This window comes from Rhagoletis pomonella, unplaced genomic scaffold, assembly GCF_013731165.1.
Source record: "Rhagoletis pomonella isolate Grant_MI unplaced genomic scaffold, Rhpom_1.0 Rhpom_scaffold_00007, whole genome shotgun sequence".
Taxonomy (NCBI): Eukaryota; Metazoa; Arthropoda; class Insecta; order Diptera; family Tephritidae; genus Rhagoletis; species Rhagoletis pomonella.
In genome coordinates, this window is record NW_023458561.1 from 49,992,023 (window position 1) to 50,014,804 (window position 22,782).

At 34.7% G+C, this 22,782-nt stretch overlaps 1 protein-coding gene across 1 annotated transcript in view; it reads left to right on the forward strand.

The window, feature by feature from the left end:
- Positions 1-22,782, forward strand: part of LOC118742998 (protein NDRG3) — a gene marked incomplete in the record, with an annotated part of 90,299 nt that overhangs the window by 58,563 nt on the left and 8,954 nt on the right. Inside the window, 5 exon segments of the mRNA XM_036475448.1 lie at positions 11,186-11,281; positions 12,835-13,028; positions 15,824-15,944; positions 16,032-16,596; positions 16,664-16,748. Of these exon segments, the coding sequence (XP_036331341.1) occupies positions 11,186-11,281; positions 12,835-13,028; positions 15,824-15,944; positions 16,032-16,596; positions 16,664-16,748 (1,061 nt within the window).

Below are 22,782 nucleotides of genomic sequence, written 5' to 3' on the forward strand. Positions count from 1 at the left end.
TACATATTTTCGGCTGTAAGCCTTCTTAAAACTCTTTAATTTGATACCCACATTGCAATATTTCATTTACTTAATCAACTTAACTGAGTTAAAATTTTAAATTAGGTGGCAATCCTCCCCAAAAATATTTCGATCAGTCATCTTTCTTAAACCTCTTTAATTTGATACCCATACTGTAATAATTCATTTATTTTATCAATATAATTGGGTTTAAAAATTTTCAAATATGTGGCAACCCTCAAATTTTTTGCGATATCATTGGTTCTGTATAAAACAAAAAAAAAATAAAATATTCAAATCGGTTCAGCCGTTCTCGAGTTTTGACGACCGTGACATACGAACACAACATTTTTATATATATAGATATAGAAGATATACATACATAGAAGATGTCCAATGTGTGCTTTCGATTTTAATCTTTGACCACAACAAAAATTCCGTATTGTACATTCGTGAATGAACTTTCAGTTCCTCGATTACTTTTACAATTCCTTTGAGGAATTGAAAAACTAAAGTACTCTTGCAATTCCAGGTAATGGAATTGAAAAAAAAATCAATTACATTTTCAATTCCTTTCAAAGGAATTGAAAAAAAAAATTACATTACTAGCACGTAATTGATTTCAATTACAATATGAAATTCCTTGTAATGGAATTAAAGAAAAAACCAATTACATTTGAAATTACTTCAGGGAATTGAAAAAGTAATCGATTCCTTTGCTGTGAACTGAAGGAATTGATTCCTAATTACAATTCCTTGTAATCTGTAATTGGGAGTAATTTAATTCCTAAAGGAATCATTACGACCCAGCTCTGCCCTTCGTATATGAAAATTTTTTGTTCAGGTATAATCTCTGAACAGACGAGAGTTTTAGCATTTTTTTTTGTTGAAGGTGTTGCTAATATTCTCCGTATATTTGCGCTTCGTGTAAAGCTCAGTCAACCTAGTACTATACTTGTAATAATCCAGTTTCCTTAACTTTTGGAAATGTTTTTAAGATCTTACGCGTATTAGCACTTTAGACCGTTTCAATAGCTACACCTGAACGAAGTTTTTCATCAGAAATATCTCAGATCAATAAAGGCTCAACGGTCTAGAATCTATGAATATTCACAGAGATTAAAAATAAATAATAATAATAAATTTTGCAGTTGACGAAGTTCTAGAAGAATTTTTCAAAAAACCAAGAAAAATTTTAAAAATCTTCCTTTTATTGTTTTATAAATAAAAAGCGAAATTGAATGTGTTTAACGTCATCAACATGTTTTATAAATAAAACGAAAAATTTAATGTATTTGAAAATTTCGTGTTTTAACACTTTATTGCGCAAACCTTTTCTCAAAAACCCTTTGGCGTTGACTTACCTTTTTCCCATAAGTTTATTGCTTTAATAAATGCAATTCAATTTCTATCTGAATGTATTGTCAGGAATGTATTCCCAGTACTATTAAGTATTTTATAAACAAAATTTTGCCTTTGGTCCAGCTAGATCTGCTATCCGAACCACTGTGCGTCGAGCCGCAAGTTAAATGAATACCCTCAAAGTGTTAGTGTATGGCATACATATGTATGTATAGTAGATTCTTATTCGATACAAAGTTGCATTATTTCTTATTTTTACATTTTGTAGAACCTTTAATTCTGCTCTTGCGTTACGTGTAATTTCTTTTGCTTCTATAGCTGCTGATGTTGATGTGTTGTATGTGCTCGTAAGTATATACTGTTGCTTATGCATTTTTCATATGGCTCAGCGTTGCGAAGGCACTTGTGTGCTACTTTCTTTAACACCCACCACAGGCATGCAATGCTGTATATGTATTTAAGTAGCCCCATATTCTCTTGTATGATACTCGTATGGGGTGGTCTGCGTGCTATTTCAATGAATTTTTTATGCAACGCATTGCAGCAGTGCAAATGACCGAAACAATTTAAATGTTGCATCAATGGAGAAGAACCAGCACCAGGTGGTAATGTGAGCAGTTTGATTTCTAGAATTTTCTTCTTGGAATTGAATCCAATCGATTCTTTAAAGGATATGAGAATATGCGAGATTCTGATTCAGACGAAACCATCTCTGCTAAATGCAATATCCTTGGCTACTTGCTACAGAAATGCATTGTTACGTTTCTTCAGAAGTAGCGTAGCAAATGTGGGAAAACATTGTTTGGGTTGTCTGTGTATGGAGAGCATGTTGCAAGTTGCCATGCATTTCTAAGAAATTGTGCTTTTGAGAAAAACAAGCAAAGAGTCTGATTGGCTTGGTTGATGAATTTTTGCCAAAAAAATGGATCTGATTTCTTAAAGGAAAAGTTGGGAGATAAGCTAAGGATTTTCCGTGTAGGGAATAGAATAGATAAATAAAAACGATTTCTGCACAAATACAGAATGAATCTTGTAGCGACAAACTAAGTTCTTATGATAAAGTATTTTGTAAGTCCCTGGAAAAGTCGCGAAAGCAATATACATATGTATAGCCTGAGACCCTATATTAAGACTTCTACAAAGCGTGTTCAGAAATTGTTGAAGGTTAGATTACCGTTAGAAAAACCGCTTTTAAAATTACATTAAGTATCTTGGAACTTTGAGAATTTACTGCTCGAAAGAAGTCCTCACGAAAAAGCGAAATATGAAAGGCTGGAGATACTTTGTCTGCAAAGTTATACAATGAAATATAAAATGGGGAATCAATTCCACCTCTTCCTTATCCCGACAACTTTTTCAGAGAAAACTTGTTGGTATACGCCAACATTGGAGCAATAGTGCAGTGTCCTGTGGTGACGCAAGTAATAATTCCTTCTGCTGATTTGCTTAATGTTTCCTTAAATTTCCTCAGCTCGTTTCTTGTAAAGCCTCGGCGATAAAGACGGGGGTACCCAGGAGAGAGTGACGTTAACGGTTCAGTGCGGTCGTGTTTGGCCACTTATCCGTATTAGAATTTCGAAATCGAAAAATCGTTTTTTTTCTCCTGCAGCCTAGTACTCAATAAACGTTTTCACAAAAGGCTTTTCCAACAAAAGCTTTCTTTTGGAAACTGTATTAGAAGATATGACATGAGGCTTGCCATTTGAAGGCAGGTGAAAAGGTGTCTCTTCAAAGCAATGGTAGACAAATGAACGAAGAAATCGAGCTGGTCGTGTCGCTAATGGTCCTGAGCGAACAGAATCAGAAGGCTTGAGACCATGGCCATTTCTTAGGAAAATGTCTAAAACACAGTTGGCCACTTCATAGGCACGCGTGCCAAAGCTTTCAAAAGCTCTGTGTACAATTTATATAGGGCAGGCACCAAATAAAAGCTCTCGCTGGCCAACTCTGGTCTAAAGAATCAATCTCAGAAAATCGATCGCTGCCAAAGTTCAGGAATATCAGCCTTTTTTCTGTAAGGTTTCCAGATGGACAATGCTTGCACATTTCCACCACTATTTCCGTCACGTTGCTGCCTACTCGTACATTTACTATGAGCATTTGTTTACTATTTAAATTATGGTTTGTTATTAAACAAAGTGAACGTGTACTAGCAGCAACAGCAAAAATAGAAAACAAAATAACAATGAATTAATAAATTTACTAACTAAGCAAAAATAAAAAAGTGGGAGTACGCCAAAGGCCTGGTGTCGCAGTCGCCACCTCAGTCGCAGTCACCATAACTGCCCACTGCCCACGTAATCGATCGTGACTCTCGTGATCATTTAACATAAATAAGTCAACCAGAAGTATTCAAATAATTTACTAAGCTTTTAACACTGGCAGCGTGGTCGCCGCGGCAAAACAATATCTACTTTGTGTACCGGTTTACCATAAATACTGCGCTGTCGCCGGCATTCGCTCCGTCACTTCACGCTTCCATTCATACAATCAGCTTCATTACATTGCATTTTCTTGCATTGTTAATCACTTGAACTCACCGCCATCCAGTTCACACCGGTTCAAATCCGGTGCAATCGGGTGTAAGATGTTAAGTGCGATTTTTTTTTTCAAGTCAAAAAAAGCCGGCAGTAGGCAAGTTATAAAAAAAAGTGAATAATGATGAGACTTATTTGTACATGCATACATATTTAGATATATATATTGGGTAGCATGTAAACACGAGTACACGCGGAAAAAACAAAATTAATAACATTTAATAACCCATCAAACCAAAATTATTTTTGTACAGAGTTTAGTTTGAAGACGACAGTCGATTTGTTCTTTTTTTGCCGACATGTCGATTAGTGTGCTACCCATGTGATGCAATTGAAATTAATGATTGAAAAATAAATATGGCTCAACAACCACTGATTAAATTTTCAAAAATTTTATAATTTATTAACGCAAATATAATTCAAACGAAGAAAATAATAGTAAAAAAAAGTATTACCTTATAAGCGTACAATTTTTTACTTTCTCTGGAACACTTCCCATTACTGTTTGATGGTATCGTCCTGGGTTTTTCGTGACTTATTTTATTACTTATTAACGGATGTTATATCCTTGTATGTTCCTTTCTTGTCGTGGGCATCGATAGTTTCGATAGTCGATAGTCACAACCAACGATAGTATCGAAAATGTCGACAATATCGATAGTAATATCGATAATTTTGATTAAAGAAGTCTAAAAATTAAACGCAACAACTTTTATTGAAAATGAGATCAAAATATGTCCATATTTTTGCAAAGGAACAAAAGTTTATCAACGATTTTTGGCTTCAAGCAGCATCCGCGCTCTGAAATTATTTGCCCTGCTTTGCTAAATGTCCATTCCGACTCACAAGATGAAACTGATAGCGCCGGCTTTTACTCTTACTGAATAAATTACGTATACGTGAAAACTATCGGTAGTGCTTACAAAACCATCGATGTTTTCGATAGTCAAAATTCCAGTATTTTTTTGAAAAAATTCTCGTTCGCGGAGAGGGGGGGGGTGAGTAAATGATGTGAAATTTTGTGTTTATGACTTTTACTTTTCCCTCTCTAAGCCCGACCGTTTTTTTTTATCAACTTTCACCATGACTTTTCCACCCGCTTCCGTATAGTCGAAACACTGTGTGTCTAGTTTCCGTATAAAGACATACATAAAGCTTAGTGGCAGTCTTATGGTTGACCTCAATTAGGTTTGGTGGGTATTATAGATGTATACATTTTATATAGAAAGGGAAAATTACTGATACTAAAAGACCACAACAAATACTTATGTAAGTATGCATTCACGTACTGATGCAATAATACGTTTGTCGACACATTTCTTCATTAAGATTTCTGTAAATTTGTATTGCATTTTATTATTAGTTGCACGAACGCTTCAGAGTTCAAGCAAATACGTTCGAGGGTTTTATTTGTTTAATTAATTACTTAAGTTTTGCGTGTGCGATAGCCTTGTATAGTAGAGCTTTTGAAAACTAATTTTATAGTAACTAAATATTTAAAATACGGGTCATTTTCTATACAGTAATTTTACTAAGGCACCTTTTCCAAAATGCGTTTAATACACCCCTGTACCCACATATGAAGCTATATATTAAAAACTTATTAACTCTGGTGCTACATCTGGTCAATGGTGGATTTTCCAGGTTCAGGGCCACCCTAATTAGGCCCAAACAGGCAACGTATGCCTAGAACCCAGTTATCAGGAATGCATTCCGCTGTCAACTTACCTTATTTGAATAATAAAACCCGTAGTTCATCAACTTTAGCGGATATCACGCTTGTTACCTGCTCATGGTGGAGCATAGATTCCATCATCTACAAGTGGTTAACGGGTCAAGGTTTGCATTTTTGCTCCTCATATTTGAGCCGTGTATATTGAAAGTGGCATAAGTCACTTCAAACCTCTTGTGCTTAAATGGTCGGCTATAATTCGACGGCGTCCGTTTGAGTTCCTGTGGAAGAAATGAAGCTTCAACGTCTTCTAGTAGCGTGGAATGACAAAAGATGTTAAACGCCTTTGACAGGTCCAGCGCTACTAGGACTGTTCTCTCAGAGTGGTGACTGCTGTTAACGCCACGAGTTATCTGAGTGATTCTGTGCACTATGCGGATGCCATGCTCACTTCGCTAAGGCAGATGGTACCTGAATTGTAGAAGTAACAAGACCTCTATTGTCTTCGCTACGAAACAGAGGAGTGTTATCGGTCGATAAATGTCTTCCCAGATGTGAGCATTTACATAGGTCTCTTAGACAAATAGAGGACCCTGAACGTCGTATTATTTTTTAGTATAACCTTTTGTCATTATACCGACCTCAACACGGCTCTGGCTTTCTTTAGACGGGGTCCCAAGCTTAACCCTTTGATTAAAAAGCAAGCTACTTACTCCAAGACTGACACCCACTTGCAGCCGCATCTGCTGATGAATAGATACTGCGGACTTAAGATTTTTTTAAAGCATTTCCACTTAAAGTGCATTGATTGAAAATGAAAAATGCATGCAAGCTGACTCCTTTTTACCCCTATTACTATCTATACCATTACCTCCATTCTTTATTTGCTTAAATTTAATAGCTGTTCGCTAATTGACCATAATTACACCCAACAACAAGCAAAATGAAAGAACAAAAATTACATTTCTAAAGAGTCCAGTCCCCTCTAACAAAACCCGATTTGCGTTTAAATAGGGTTCCTTAATGTTTAGTTAAAATTGTTTGTTTTTCGCCCTTTTTACCGTTATATTTAGGCTGGCCTTTACTTGAATCTGCTCGGCCTGTGGTTATGCTGTTTACCTTTGCTTTTAACTACATTTCCATAGCAGAGCCAGTGAATCCAATTGAAATTTATTCACCCGTAAAACTAAAAGCGGCGTTATGTTATTTCGAATTCGTGTTTGCCTAGGACAAAGATATGTATATTCACATATTTACTCATACTTACATACAATATTTGTTCATAGAACTCAAGCACTTTGTGTGCTGTTGGACTTTTGCTGAATATGCATTTGAGTGCTTCTGACCTAGCGACTCTCTCAAGTGGATATGCGGGTGGTGATTTCCTGGCTGGTTGAGTGTGGTGATCCCAATTTCGATTTCCGCTTGAAGCTACTGGAAAAATATGGAAGCAAACACTTGTACTGACGGCTGTTTAGGATTTTTGTGCCTTTGAAGTTTACATCTGTGTACATTAGGGTGCATTACTCTCCAAAAAAAAAAAAGAATCGGTGCTGTTTTTGTATCGGTATTATAAAATGTATTATATTTTAAGGCTGCCACCATAATATTTCGAAAAAATATTAAGATTTATGGGAGCTGGCTCGATTTGAAAATTCCTACGAAAATCAAGTTTTGAGGTTTGAAATTTAAGAAAAAAAATAAAATTTGCTTAGGTCTTATGCATACGGTCCATTGTTTCGAATTCAGTTGCTTTGTAGCCTAAATCTTAAACAGACGGCAGCGTTGATCCGGATTAACTCGGACTTGATCCGGATCAACTGCAGTTAATTCCCGAGTTGATCCGGCTCAACGCTGCCGTCTGTTTATGCTTTAACATACTGTTGGTTGGTTTTTGTTATTGTTGCAGTAGCGCCACTACTAAGCCCTGCCTAAATCGGCTAGTCCTTAACTCGTTATCGTCATCCTATTGTTGAAAATACTGAACTATTTCTTTAAAAGTACAGTGATGGATCTAAGATGTGCTTCAGTGTAGCAGCAGAAGTCTACAAGGTTCTTCCTGGTGGATGTTATAGATATCATTGAAGCCTGCAAAATCTTAATTAATAGAAAAGAGTATAAAATCAAAACAACAAATCAGATACTTTGACAGCCAGGCTCCAGGAATGCAAAATAAAATTGCGCTCAGTCTCTCAGTCAATGGTCGTCACTCTTGTTTGGATATATCGAAGCCAATGAGGGATCTACTGAAATGGCTGAAGCGGTTGCACTGGTTTGCGCTCTTGTAATGATCCAAAGAGAAATGAATCTACATTTCTTTGGACTGGCTTGTTTCAAACAGTTCTGTTCATACATACAGATCTGCAAGTTAACAAGGGAACTCTAGCCTGACTGTAACAAGACGAAGAACTCGGACCTGCTTGGTGGATCAAAGACAGAAGCATAAAGAATAATAGCAACCATAACGGAGCAATGGCACCTTGGAAGCATGCGGCAGGGATAGGGTTTCCCTATAATAAAACTTGCCGCTGCTATCAGTTAGAAGAAGAAAGTAACACACTGTGTGTGTGTCGTAATGAATAACTATAAAAATTCTAAAAACCTCAACTTCATTTTATGGCTTCGAATGGGAAAAAAATATTGATTAGATTTGCACTATTCCAGATTATTTTGGCTTAGATTGTGGAGGTTGGTGCGGGAGTTAAAAATTCGTTGGACTGCTTTCATGAAGGATTTTTTTTATTGGCTTGGGATTGGATGTCCCATTTCTCTATTTCGATTTACAATCAGTCAGCTACCAATGTGTATGTATGTATGTATGTACATGCAAACCTATTATTTTTTGAATGTGAGAGTTGTGTGAAATATGCGCCGCTTTTGTGGCGCCTACTTTCTAATTTTACGATCGAATACCATTTTATATATTTACGTTTGCGGACGAAAGGGACCAACAATAGCAGGGCATAAAATACAGAAAAGAATAATTTGTATTCACAAATTTACCGACATACACTCTGTCCTGTTTATTTAATAGTTTTTATATATATATCGATTTTTTATTCGACCAATTATTTTTTTTCACATTTCCTAATCTACGATTCCTGCCATTTGAGCGCTGCTGACTCATTTTTATTAGAAACTTACATTGTCCATATATTCAAACATTTAGCAAATGCAAGCATATAAATGCATATGTATGTATTCACATGTAGCACACCATAGCACCCATTCACATATTTTGTATATCCTTTTATTATGTCTGTATGTAAGTGAACGTAATTTGTTGGCGTCAGTTTGTATGTGAAAGATATTTTATGCTTTGTGCTTTTTAAGCACAATTATTTAATATTTTTATTCGCAAACATTTTTCCTTCTAAGATACGTATGTATGTATTTATCCTTTTGTCTGCGCTAGTTTTTGTAGCCTTTGCATTCGCCTGCCTGTTTTTATGTTTTAATCTGCATGTATCTATGTACATATATGTATGTATGTACTCCTTTTAAAGAGGGCCTTGTAATGTTCTACTTTTTTATACTTATTGCCAGTCAAGCATTTTGTAAATTATCGCTTTGCATCTCAAATTTATTACATTGTTTAGCTATTTTGATTTTTCATTTTAGTTTTAATTTTACTCGAAACTAGATTTACATACTTACATATGTACATAAATATGCTCATAACTTATTTTGATTTCTCCTTGTTCGCACTAAAAGGCAATGCGATTCATATCTTTCTACATATTGTTATTTACTAAATACATATTTTCATAAAGAAGTAATTTTATTATGAATTCATCAATTTAAGTAGCCATCCTAGCCAAAGGCATACTAAATATCATAGATATCGACAGAATTTAAACCATCACATAAGACTTCTTCTATGCTCGGTATGTGTATGGGAAGTGTTCTTATATTGGGGATTTAATTTACCATATGTTAATATACATGTATGCATACATTTCTTCTATGCAAATTTGACAAGCAAAAAAAATATATCGATTTTTTACATTTTAATTTTATAATTCAACCTTAAAGCAGGTTAAAGTTTAGTACGCAGATTTTCTTTCATAAATAAAATACAAAACATTTTGTCGAACTACTCACCACGACTCCTCTGCCAACACAGAAGCGCATATAAAAATTTTCGAGAAATTTTCGGTTCTGTTCGTAGTTCGGTTAGAAGCACGAAAAAAGCGGCGGTTAGGTTCGTTACAAAACCGGTTTGTACCCTTGGTTTACAGCAGCAATGGGCAGATAGAGCTTTTACTCTGCACGCGACTATACATAAAACTATAGATTAAAAAACTAGAACCTCCCTATTATAATTGCCATTCGTACTGTCATCAGGTATGTAACTTGAGAATAGAAATCGCTGCATCTTTTAGGCGCATCAATATTACATAGTTACATTCCGAGCTAATAAAAGGAAGGTAAAAATTTATAGAAAGCTTAAACACGCGGGCAAGCATGCATAGCCAAAGCTCTCTCTGCCCAACGCTGGCTTATAAGCCAAGCTTTTTTAAACTTTTTATACGGCAGTCACTAGCAAAACAAATCCAGCAAGAGAAGGTTTTAAAGCTTTCTCCATATTTTATACATATGAACACAAAGGGAGTAAAAGTTCTCCCTCTCTCTCCCGCGGACCGTCAGTACCATACGGAAATAGAGTAGAATATCTCTCTGACCACTATTGTTCTAATTCGGAGATCGACATTGCCTTGCCCGCGGGCAAAGCTCTTTTAAGCTTGCTATGTATTTTGTATAGAGGCGTGCAGAATAAAAGCTCTCTTTGCCCTTCGCTGTTGTAATTACATAAAAGTTTAAAAGATAAAATTTTAAATAAGGACATTTCCAATGCTTTTACTAATATTTTACATAATATCAAGCTATCTCCTGTCTGTCTTTCATATTTTTTTTAATCACACAACATACGCATATACATATACATACATATATGTACGCATACACCCACTCGAAAAATTAACTGCATTAAATTTCGTTACTATGATGAATGCTACCCTTCCGCTCTTTCCTATTTTCTTGAAATGTTTCTCTTTTTAATGCCTTTAAAGTTATTTCTTTTATAGAACATGTTTTATATTTGGCTTAAAACGTTACTTATGAGCGAAATCTTTATGAGCTTTTCGAGAACACCGAAATTTTGAGGATTTCATTGAAAAGTACTTTGGAAAATGTTTGAGTAATTGCAATTTCAAACTAAAACAATAGAAATAATAAAAAGTTTGCAATAAAAAAAAAAAACAGAGTTGAAATAACAAAATAAATTTTTCGTCTAACATTTAAAAAATGCTACGCGAGTATCATATTAAGCTTTGGCGCTTATCAATCCCATTGTGAATAACTTTTTTATCACGATTGAGGAGCAAAAGCTCGAACGAGCACACCCATTTTGTTTTTTTTTTTTTAAACTAATGAGTTAATTGAATTTACCTTTTTATGGGCAAACTACCTTATCTAATAAAAAGGTCCAATAAATCGTATACACTCTCTAAAAGTTCACCAGAAAATACGCTCATGATTAATGTTTAGTTTTTACTTATGTACATATTTTTTTTCTTTGAAAATTGTTTTCTTTGCGCTTGCATGTCTATAGTATTTATTTCAGAGACCGGGACAAAATTGGTAAGCCACTGAACACGAAGATGCCATCTGCGCCGACACACACGGCCGAGGAGGCACGTCTGTTGGGGTAAGCGCGTTGAAAATTACAATACATACATCATACGTCTACAATAAACTACTACAATTACAATTACAATTACAACTAAATAGCAACTACAACCTAAATACATAAGCAAATAGTTTTTCATCTTGAAAGAATCAAACAAAAAAATCGACAATGCAATCAATATACATATGTATACAAAATTTACATCAAACCAAATGACTTTTCGTGCATATAACAGTGTGTGAGCGTAAAAGAAACCCAAAAACCACTTTGCTGTTATATATATATTTAGCCCCCCGCCTTTTGTTAATTTACTAAAATATTTTTGAATTTAAATAGAATATAATTTTATGCATTTTCCTTAGCTTTTATAACGTACAAGAAAACAAATAGAAAAATCTTAGTTTGTATGATTATTCGTTTAATATTTTAACTTACTTTAATTTTAACCATACTCGTTAGCTTATAAACTATCATTGGATTTTTAGAAATATACATACATAGCTTATTATTAGAGTTGAAACACTTAGCTTAGCAGCTGTATGATAGTTTTTCTTTAAATTCCCTGCAAGCAAAGAGTTGCAAGAAAATTTCGGCTGAGTATTTTAGAAAAGTAAAATATGGCAACAAAAAAACACATACTTTATAAACACTAGCAATGGATTTGACTTAACAAATATTCAAGCCTAAGCCTGAACGTATTTACACACTAGTCTGATTTGCATAAATAGATATACACGCACATAAAAAATTAGCAAAAATAAAAAAAATAAAAACACGTGTACAGTCACTGGCAAAAGTAATGAAACACATTTACGATATTCAAAATGTTTTAATGGAAAATTTGTTTGTGTTAATTTTTTTTTTATAAATATAGAGCTCAATTTACATCAAAAACCATGTAAATAAAAATTTTAAACCTTGCAGTAAATTTGTACCAAAATTTCAAACTTTTTTTTCCAAAATAAATTCAGGTAGGCAATTTTATTTGTTCCGAATTTTCCAATTTACATAATTTTTATTGTAGAATGCGTTCAAAATTTATTTAAAAAAATGAACGACAAAAATTTACCACGAAAAACATTTTGAGTATGGTAAAAAATCAGTGTCCAAATATTTTTGTCAATGACTGTATTTTGCAATCAGACTCACAAATTTGAAAAATCCAAATTGTGAGCACACAATCCGATAGCATTAAAACAAAATAAAAAAATATATGCTATTTAACCAGTCTACCTGCTAGTTTGTTCAACTTGCATACTTAGTAAAAGCAAATGCATAAGTTTTAGAGTAACAACAATTCCACACCATAAGCTCAAACTCTACGCTTATTTTACATACACACCAAATGCTCAAATACCAATTGGAAAATCATAAAGACCTCCTCTCATCTAACTAAGTAGTTACCAAAATTCAAAAGTTACCACTTAGCATATAAAATTTATACGTATAATGCCCAGCAGTTAGTTATTCATGATAAGTCAGGTTGAACTTGCATAATTATTATACTTAAAAGAAAGTATTTTTTTCTAAATATATATGTTTCCATGTTGCTCATATTTTTCCCCCTTCAGCACCATGCCCATCGATCCCATGGACGATATTGAATTGCGGTCTGTGCAATTGCAATTCCCGAATGCACGCGGCTCTATTTTGGAGGCATGCGATCAACGTCGTGTGCCCACCGATAAAGGGGATATACATGTGGCCATACAGGGTGACACTTCTAAACCAGCCATTTTAACGTATCACGATCTGGGATTGAACTGTGAGTATGATTAATTTTTATAAAAAAAAAGAGTTCTTCTTAGTTCGATTTTGAGGGACATGGATAAAGTGATACGCGACTCTCTGATTTTTCTGCTGAATTGGCAGACAGTGTTTTGTAAGTAAAAGCATTGTTAGTGATAATGTAAGAATCTTATAAAATTAAGTGCCTTTTTCTCGAGTAGCTTAATTTATCTTCCCTTTTTTAAAGACAAAAGTTGTGTTTGAGGGGCAGATAATTTTAAAACATACTTAGGAAAACGGCTGCAAAAAATAAAGATAGAAAAATTCAAAAAGTTTTGCTCTAGAAATACTCTAATATGCTTTTCGCCGCAGTAGAAGTATTGAAGGATGCTTTACAGCGCCCTCACGAGAAAGAGAATATCGTATCATTTTATACTTGCTACAAAAGTAAGGTTAATTTACTGCATTCGGCAGTGGGTCGTATAAATATGTGTTAAGGAGCAGAGTTCGGCAAGTGCGGTCAGGGCCACTCGCAAGGAGGATTGTTTGAACCACTACGATGGCTCGTAGTCTTGAACCAACTATTAGTAAACTTGAACTCCCGGGAAATCAATTATGCCGGCGATAAAGCCATCACAACAGATTAGCGCTTACACATATGTTAGTGTTGGGCCGAGCTTCTCCTCCGATTTGTGGGTTGCGGTTTGATGTTGTTACACAAAGGGGAGGCACCCACAGTTTTACGCCGACTCCGAACGGCGATTGTATTTTTATGAGAAGCTGTTTTTCATTGCAGAAATACACTCGGAGGTTTGGTATTGCCTGACGAGGGGCGACCGCTGTTAAGAAAACAAATTTTTCTATATTTTGCGATGTTGCTCCGACCAGGGCTTGAACCCAGGCCCTCTGAGAGTCCCATCTTGTGCAGATGGTACCTTAGCCTGCAATGTCCTGTCAGGTGTCTGGTGAGAGTTCTTAAACCTTGTCTGCGAAGATTTAGCAGCCGTTCAGAGGTTCCTCGAGAGGAAGCTATGAATCTTTTGGACTGCCTATTATCCTTTGTCGAGCGCCATTGAGTTTTAACTTGCAAGTTCTGTCATCGCCTTAGGAGCTCTGCTGTGTATCCTTTGGATGGACCAAAGAAAGGCTGAGGACCGATCAGGCTCCGTTGGGCACCACATTTCGCTAGAGTGCCATCAGCCCTCTCGTTGCCATCGAATCCCTCATGACCCGGAACCCACCGTAGGGTTACTCTGTTACTGACTCCTAGTCTAACCAGTACCCTTTTGCAACTGTCTACTACCTTTGACACCGTTTTACAAGAGTCAAGTGCTCTTAACGCTGCCTGGCTATCCGACATGATGTTTATTGTCGCCCCATTTGTCCTTCTACGAAGACATTCGTGGACACAGACTTCAATTGGAACAATTTTCGCCTGGAATATGGTAGGGTATAAGCCCATCGCCACGCTTTTTTGAAATCTTAGTCCATATATGTCAGCCCCAGTGTCCCCTTCGTCAGGTTTTCAAGTTCTCTCGCCGAACATGGCGATTATCGTTTTACAGGTATCCCTTTCAGATATCATTACCGTGTAGGGCTTTGTAAAGGTCAGCTTCGGTAGCATTGAGTCTGTGAGTTTTACAACGGGATCATTTAAGAATGATTTTAGGACACTCAAGTGACCACTTTTCAAGCTTTATATTTAGTTTCGGTAGCCTCAGGGCGGTCCAGCAAGTCTCTTTCTCTATAAGTGCGGCTAGAGGCGGTATGCCTGTGATGACACCAAGCACCTCTGTCGGACACGAGCGCATATCCCCCATTATGGCCACACAAACCAGGCGGGTGAGCTTACCCAGAGTGACTTTAGAGGTTTCCTGCTTGGCTTTTGGCTACCAGGCCAGTGAGGCATAGATGACAATCGGTTTTATTACCGTATTGAATGACCATTATGTTAATTTCGGGAATATTCCCCAAGTATTACGATGAAGTCTTTGGCAATCATAAAATGCTCTCGTGGCTTTATTGGCAACCGCTGTGAGATGCGAGATCCAGTTGAGTCTCTTATCTAGTATTACGCCTAGATATTTTGCCTCAAGTTGAACTTCCTTCTATTGGTAAAAAACAGGATAGTTCGCACTACTACGAAATCCATGTCCAACACAAAGTTTGTAACTTTGTAACAACAAAAAAAATGTTTCAAATTTTCATCAAGTTTTCACTCTTTTTATTGAGAATCTTTTCGGGTACGCATTTTTACAGTTCATATAATTTTAGTATAATAAAGTAGTGAAGTGAAGTGAAGTGGCTACAAAATACCATTGATTTTTGGAATTTTTTTTTTTTTTGTTGACGGTGTTGCGTATTTTCTTCCATATGAAATAATAAGCGATCCATTCGGATATCAACGAAGATGCACAACACCGTCAACAAAAAAAAAAAAAATCAACAAAAAAATTCCAAACATCCGGTATCTTACAGCCACTTAAACTTTCACTTTATTAAACAAAAATTGAATGGGCTATAAAACTGCATATCTAAAAATAATCTAAAAATTCTGAATAAAAAGTGTGGACTTTTGAAGAAAATTTTACGACTTTTTTAATTGTTACAAAGTTAGAATCTTTGAGTTATATGGATTTTGTTGTAATGTGAACTACATTTTTATTAAAAATAATAAAATTTAAATAAAACAAAATTAAAAAAAGAAATGGAAAAAAATTTCCTGTACGATTTTCACTGACACTCACTGTACTTATATTGTACTTGTGTACATAACTATGCATTTTGAGATAATTCTTTTTACCCCATCTAACTCTATCCTTATTTTTTTAGATGCCACTAGCTTTGCTGGTTTCTTCAATTTCCCACCAATGCGTGGGCTGCTGGAGAATTTCTGCGTCTATCATGTTACAGCGCCTGGACAAGAGGAGGGTGCACCTACATTGCCGGAAGAGTAAATATTAATATTGATATCCATTTTATGTATATGTAGATGTATGGACGCCCAATATACTACTATGTATGTATCTTATTTCCACAGCTACATCTATCCTACCATGGATGAATTGGCCGCTCAGCTAGTCTTTGTGATGTCACATTTTGGACTCAAGTCGGTGATTGGTTTTGGTGTTGGCGCTGGCGCCAATATATTGGCCCGTTTCGCCCACACCAATCCGGATAAGGTCGGCGCTTTGGTGCTCATCAATTGCGTGTCGACACAGTCCGGTTGGATTGAGTGGGGCTATCAGAGCTTCAATGCACGCTTCTTGCGCACCAAAGGCATGACTCAGAGTGTCGTCGACTACCTGATGTGGCATCATTTCGGACGCAATCCAGAGGAGCGTAATCACGATTTGGTGCAAATGTATAAGCAACACTTTGAACGTGGCGTCAATCCCACTAATTTGGCTATGTTTATCAATTCGTATATACACCGCAACGATTTGAATATAACACGCACGCCACCAGGCACTCCCGGCACACAGCCATCGGCATGCACACTGAAAATGCCAGTGATCAATATTACTGGCGCGTTGTCGCCACATGTCGATGATACGGTTACCTTTAATGGGCGCTTGGATCCAACAAATTCATCTTGGATGAAGGTTTGCTAAATAGCTTAGCGAATCCCTGGAATGGAATTTACTTTATATTTTTTTGTTTTGCTTGCAGATCTCCGATTGCGCCATGGTGCTGGAGGAGCAGCCAGCGAAATTGGCCGAAGCCTTCAGGCTTTTCCTGCAAGGCGAAGGCTACGGTAAGTGTTAAGCTAATGCGCAACTTAAATTAAACATACATAACTAAAAGATAATACCATCACCTCCACCACTACCACAAACATAACGACCACTACTTACACAAATTACTACTACTTGCATAGTTTCAATTTACCACTCGTAGCCTAAATTCGCATTCGAGATATCGTTACGAAAATTCAAAATATTTTAAAAGAAAAAATGAAATGATCGGCCAATCGTTAAGCGCAATCATTAAAAAAAACGCTAACAATTCAATTACATAGAAGAGCATACGAAATAGCGTTAAACATAAATAACTAGCCAATTGCGTATAATTTTTTTAGAAGACATTTTTAGTCAAATGAAGTATTATTCATATTTACGAATGCATATAACTAGTGAAAGCACAAATTATTTACTATTGAAAATTAATTTTGAATTAAGAATCATTAAGCTATATTAGTCAATATTTTACACACACTACACTGCTGCCCAAATCAAACACAGATATATATAGAAGCTTTTAAACCAACAGACTAATATCAACAATTGAAGTACTGCTCCTTAATCATTGGCATTAAATAGCATTACCTTAATTCATTTCAGAAACTAGTAAAGTATCCTCCGGTTAATTGACTACGTTTAACCCTTATTTGAACCAATTCGTTAATTGATTTTCGTGCTTAATTAAATTTTGAAAGCGGAGGTTACTGTAGAGTGATTTTTTTTTTTTAAGCTATATCAAAGGCAACGAAATATGGAAGTATGCGTGAGATTGAATAAAGTCGGGATTCTCCTTTCCTCGTTTGGTTTTAGTTATTTAAATTTAGCACTGTATATCAGTAAAAACCACTTGAAATTTTTATGCCCAGTAAACAGTCTGTCTCGGCCCGAATCACGCCATTTTTTGCCAAAAAAGTTAATTGAAGGAGATGCACTTCGATACCAGAATTTCCGCTCTTGCCACCATTCCAAATCCCTCATTATAAGAGCACTAGGTGAAGCAGTTTCCTTGAGAAAAAGATCTATAACGCTTAAGATATCTGCTGGACATGATCGGACCGTTATAGTAGGTGCGTTTGTCTCAACAAATTTTCACAAAAAAAATATGATTGTCCATTTTTGGGATTAGCAGGTCTATTCTGCGGAGAATTGCTGAATATTTTAACTATATTACCAACGCACCTAGAATTGCGGTGACAAAAACTGGTAACATTTTTTGGTAATAAAATTGTCCGGTTGCAAAATCTTCGGTAACATGCAGAATAGACCTGTAATAGGCTCATAGACATTGGGGGAGAAATGCTTCAAGTACCACTCTGCTAAACTCACATTTGATGAACTATCCATTGAAATTGGTTTCTGCATATTTCAGCAATATTTTGGTATGACACAGAAAGTCATCGCTTCCCAATCACAGACGTTCTCAAAGAGCCAACAATGACTAAATAAAAATTTTGTCATGTCTCCTCGTCGGGAATGGCATTAGTCATCTACTATCTCAGGCAGACTGGGTTTATCTTTTTTACTATTCGAGTTAACGCCTCTCTCTTTCACTAGAATTTTTTTTTTTTGAAAACAGTGACTTTCATTGACTTAATTTTTAAGGGTAGCTCCCTTAGTCAATCCAAGTCAGTCATAATGACAGTTTTCGCCAAAAGATGGCGCTGCCGTCAATTAGTTTTTTTTTCGAACCTAGGAACTTGAATTTCCGCCTAGGGTAGAGTACTATTTTAAATTCAACTTAATGTGCAGCGCTAATTTTTAGCAGGTTTATGTAAATATTTTATTGGCATTTGATTTTTGACCCCGTCATACAAATTGGTATTCGCGGTAGCGCACTTATATTACGCTTCTGCGTCTACATATACATAAGAAAACCTACCAGCCAGGTATAGAAAATGGTTTTTGAATTTAATACATACGTGTTAACAAAATATGAAAACAATAAAAACAACGCATGACGCTTACTTTATATCTAACCCTTAAAGCAGTGCTTATTGTATATGGCATAAAATACATTAGTGCAGCGATATTTGTGTATCTGTGCCCAAGTGTACAAAAAAAAAAAAATGTTATAAGTAATTAAACTTAAATACATATATACAACAGAAAAATGTGTAATGAATATAATTTACTATTGCCATACCTAAACAAAGTATTAAGTCATGGTAATTGTTGCGCTGTATGCAAATGGAGAATTAAATTAAAAAAGACCGGAAACAAATACATAAAACTATTTACATTATACTCTATTTACATATATATAAACACTACAAAGCTTATCTATCCACTTTATAACAAGTATTCACTTAAAAACAAAAACATATATACTGGCCCATTTACATAAAATATGCGATTAAAAAGTTGAATTTCAAAAACTAAAACACTTGTGGACATACACACTCGAACATACTTACATACATATATAGCTAGAAAATTATGCATACAGAAAAACTGCTACAATCACAAATATACTCTATATAATCGTGCTATACTACAAATACATACAAACATATTTATTAAAAATCAAATTATATTTATGCAAAATCGTACAAAATTGCATTCGTTTCATTGCGCTTAAAACTTTATGAGAATAAGTTATATAAGTTTACTTATATAATTTTATCCAAACATCTATACAAGACGAAATTTGCAAAAAACATTAATTAGTTCATATGTTGTATTGTAAAATTTGTTATAATTAATATTTTTGAATAAGATCGGAACAAAGTAAATTGATTGGATATAATCATAAATAAAATAAAAATGTTGTTCAAATTAAAATTCGTTGCATCATTTTGAGGATAAGTTTACAGTTTCTACAACATCATACATTTGCATGTGAATATTATGTATGAAGAGGAAAAACTCTTTAAGTTCGAGGAAGTAAATGAGGGTAGAGGCTAGCTGTGGCTCACTTGAAATACTGAGAGTCAACATAAAACCCATCGCACTGTCTTCGAAAATTGGTCCGAAGCCACTGATTACCTTAAAGATTGATTAAAGAGTGTTTTGATTTTTTTTCTGACACATGTTAAGGAGTTAGTACGAGCATAGTCTAGTGTACGGTGATCATATTTTTTTATAAATAACGATAAAGTAAAAATTTTCATACGTATATTCAGAGGGACCAAGGCGAATTTATAAAGGTAAAAAAGGGTGTAAAAAATTGCAACAACAAATTATACGCACATTGACAATCAGTACAAAGCAAAATTACAACGAACACATCATATTGACAAAAGGTACAAATTCGCCATGAAATCAGCGGATCAGATAACACCACCTACATACTCAAAAAAATCTGATTAAATAGTTGAAACTTTTCATGAAAATTTGCTGAATGTTCGCGAGTTTTGCACAAAGTTTAGGAATTATATTTTTATGTTTTTTGTTGTTGAAGGACCATATTTTTATACAAAATTATCGGAAAATTATTAGAATGGAAATTGTTGCATATATTGTGAAAATTTTGCTGTGCCAATACTTTGTTCCGGCAGTTTATATTTATTTTAAATTTTCATTGCATACTGTTTTAAGGCAAAAAATGTAAGAAATTTTAAACATTTGTGAAGGTAATTTCAAGGATGAAAATAGTTTTTTTAACGCCATTTATTGGGAATTTATTTAGCCAGGTGTTCTAAGTCTCGTTCTCGAGATATTCGAATTTGTCACAAAAAAAATTTTTTTTCTTCGAGGTTATAGTACACATCTACGAGAATTATGCTGGTTTTGCACTAGGTATTAAATGACAAAAATTTTAATTGCAAAGTTGGGCATTAAAAAATATTCGTGTCATTGCGTTAAAGAAACAGACATTAAATTCATTTCCACATGGCTTTTTTTAAATGCCTCAAATTTTTTGTCATTTGGATGCCTAGTGGAAATTTGTCATAAGGGAGCGCGAGCTTTGCCCGGGGCTGCCGTGCTTTTAACGGATAGTTTACCTTTTACCTCCACCAAAGCTCTTGAAGTTATCTCTGATCCTTTTCCGATAGGCTTTAATGGCAAACTCTATGTTAGCTGCAATGCTACTAGGCAAAAATCTTAGCTGACTTAGCTAAGCTTAGCTTAGTTTCGGGGGCTATGAAATATATCGGGAGCTAGATTATAATACTCTAATGCTTTGTTTTTATAAGAATCTCCATGAGCAGATAATGGGAAAACGTAGCGCTCTTAAAAACTCATAAAGCAATATTTTATTGATTGATTCAGATGAGATGATGAAATAATAAAAAAATTTTTAAATATTTATTTCTTATAATTCCTCGTTTTTATCAGCCACAACTTTCAAAGGCTTCACTTAGGTTTTATTTTTTAATCTTTGTAAGCAAAAGATGCCGTTTTTATTCACACTGAAATAACTCTGAATCGAAGTCAATATAGGGTGCATTGTTTGCGGAGGCAGCGAAGTACCTAATGCCATATTAATCAGTACATTTTTCATATTCTATTATCCATTCTATCACAACACATTTGCATAAATTAATAACTGAGAAAACTTCTGGCAAAATTAAACTAAAATATGAACCAACAAATACAATTATTTTCCCTAACACACCGCTCACATTATGAAATACAAATGACCAAAACGCTGGGAAGTAATCGAAATTTAATTTGGACATACAAATATTTTCTTTTCTTTTTTCTCTCTTTTATATCTCCTTTTCAAATGTTTATATAATACAAATCCAAACGAAATCCCACATACATACCTGCTACCAAAAAAAACTTACATACACATTCACAAACACGCTTGAAAAATCCGTGACAAACCTTGACACTTGCATTCAATCTTCATTTCAAATTATTCATTGCCATGCAACATTGAAATAATCACACATACGCCATATGCAAACGCTTTGTGTGAAAAAAATATTGAAATACATAAAAATATCTGCATCTGAACGCTTGAATATTGCTATGAAATTTCGCAATCATTTCATATTTTATATGGAAATGTTAAAAAAAAAAAAAACAAATTAATGAATGTAACCAAATATACTTTTTTATTGATCTGATTTATCTTCGCCCGTTCTTCGTACAACGTTACACCCGTAACGCGCCTTTTAACTCAACAAAATAATTATAATAAAAAATTGAAAATAAAAACGAAATTTTTAACAACTCTATATGCTTTTGTGGTATGTATGTATGTTTACTTTGATACTAATTTTGCTTTCTGTTGCAAATTTGATTCGAAATAAAAAAACATTGAAATTGTAACAAAAATTCTTTTTTTACACTCCTCGTCCCTAACCCGGCCAAATTCTTGAACCTTTTTCTGACAATTTCCTTGCTTTGCTTTACCTTCCCGCTTACGTCACTAAACGCAAAATAAATCAAAATAGAGAAATCGCAATAAAACGTCGAAAGTTTGGAAGGGATTTTTGTCAGTAAAACAGAAAATTAGCTACAGTAGCACTGCTTGTTGTTGTAATCAAAATAGTAATACGAAGAATACCCACCCACCATGGGCCTCTTACAGCGCTGCCAATAAAATGCAGTTAAACATTACTTTGAACGTCGAATATGAAATTCATATTAATCTTTAGATATTATTTTGTGTAGTTGATGCGTTGGAAAAGCAGTTATTTGTGGGTCCAAAAACTCGAAAGATTTCTTTGAAGTTGATGAAGGCTCCCTAATGACTGCTTTGATACGCTCAATAGCTTCGCGTAATTATGTGTAGTTTCCTCAATGCATATCGCACTGTAATCGTAATTTATAACCGATTTCTTCACCTGATTAATAAGAACCAAAACTCAAAAAAAAAAAAAAAGAAAATTAATGAAAAACGATTTTCGTGTTAGTACCTATGCATTGTAATCACAAAAGACAGTTGTTAAATGTATGTATTGCATAACTATTATTGACATTCCATAATACACATTACATACTTCATATACGTATGTAAGTAAATACAATAAATCAATATATATGTATAAATTCTGATAAATAAATATGCAACCACTAATGAGGAAGACAATACACTACGAAAGGTTTTTTTCTTTTTGAAAAAGTGCACAGGCCTCCGCATAAACAAAAAAG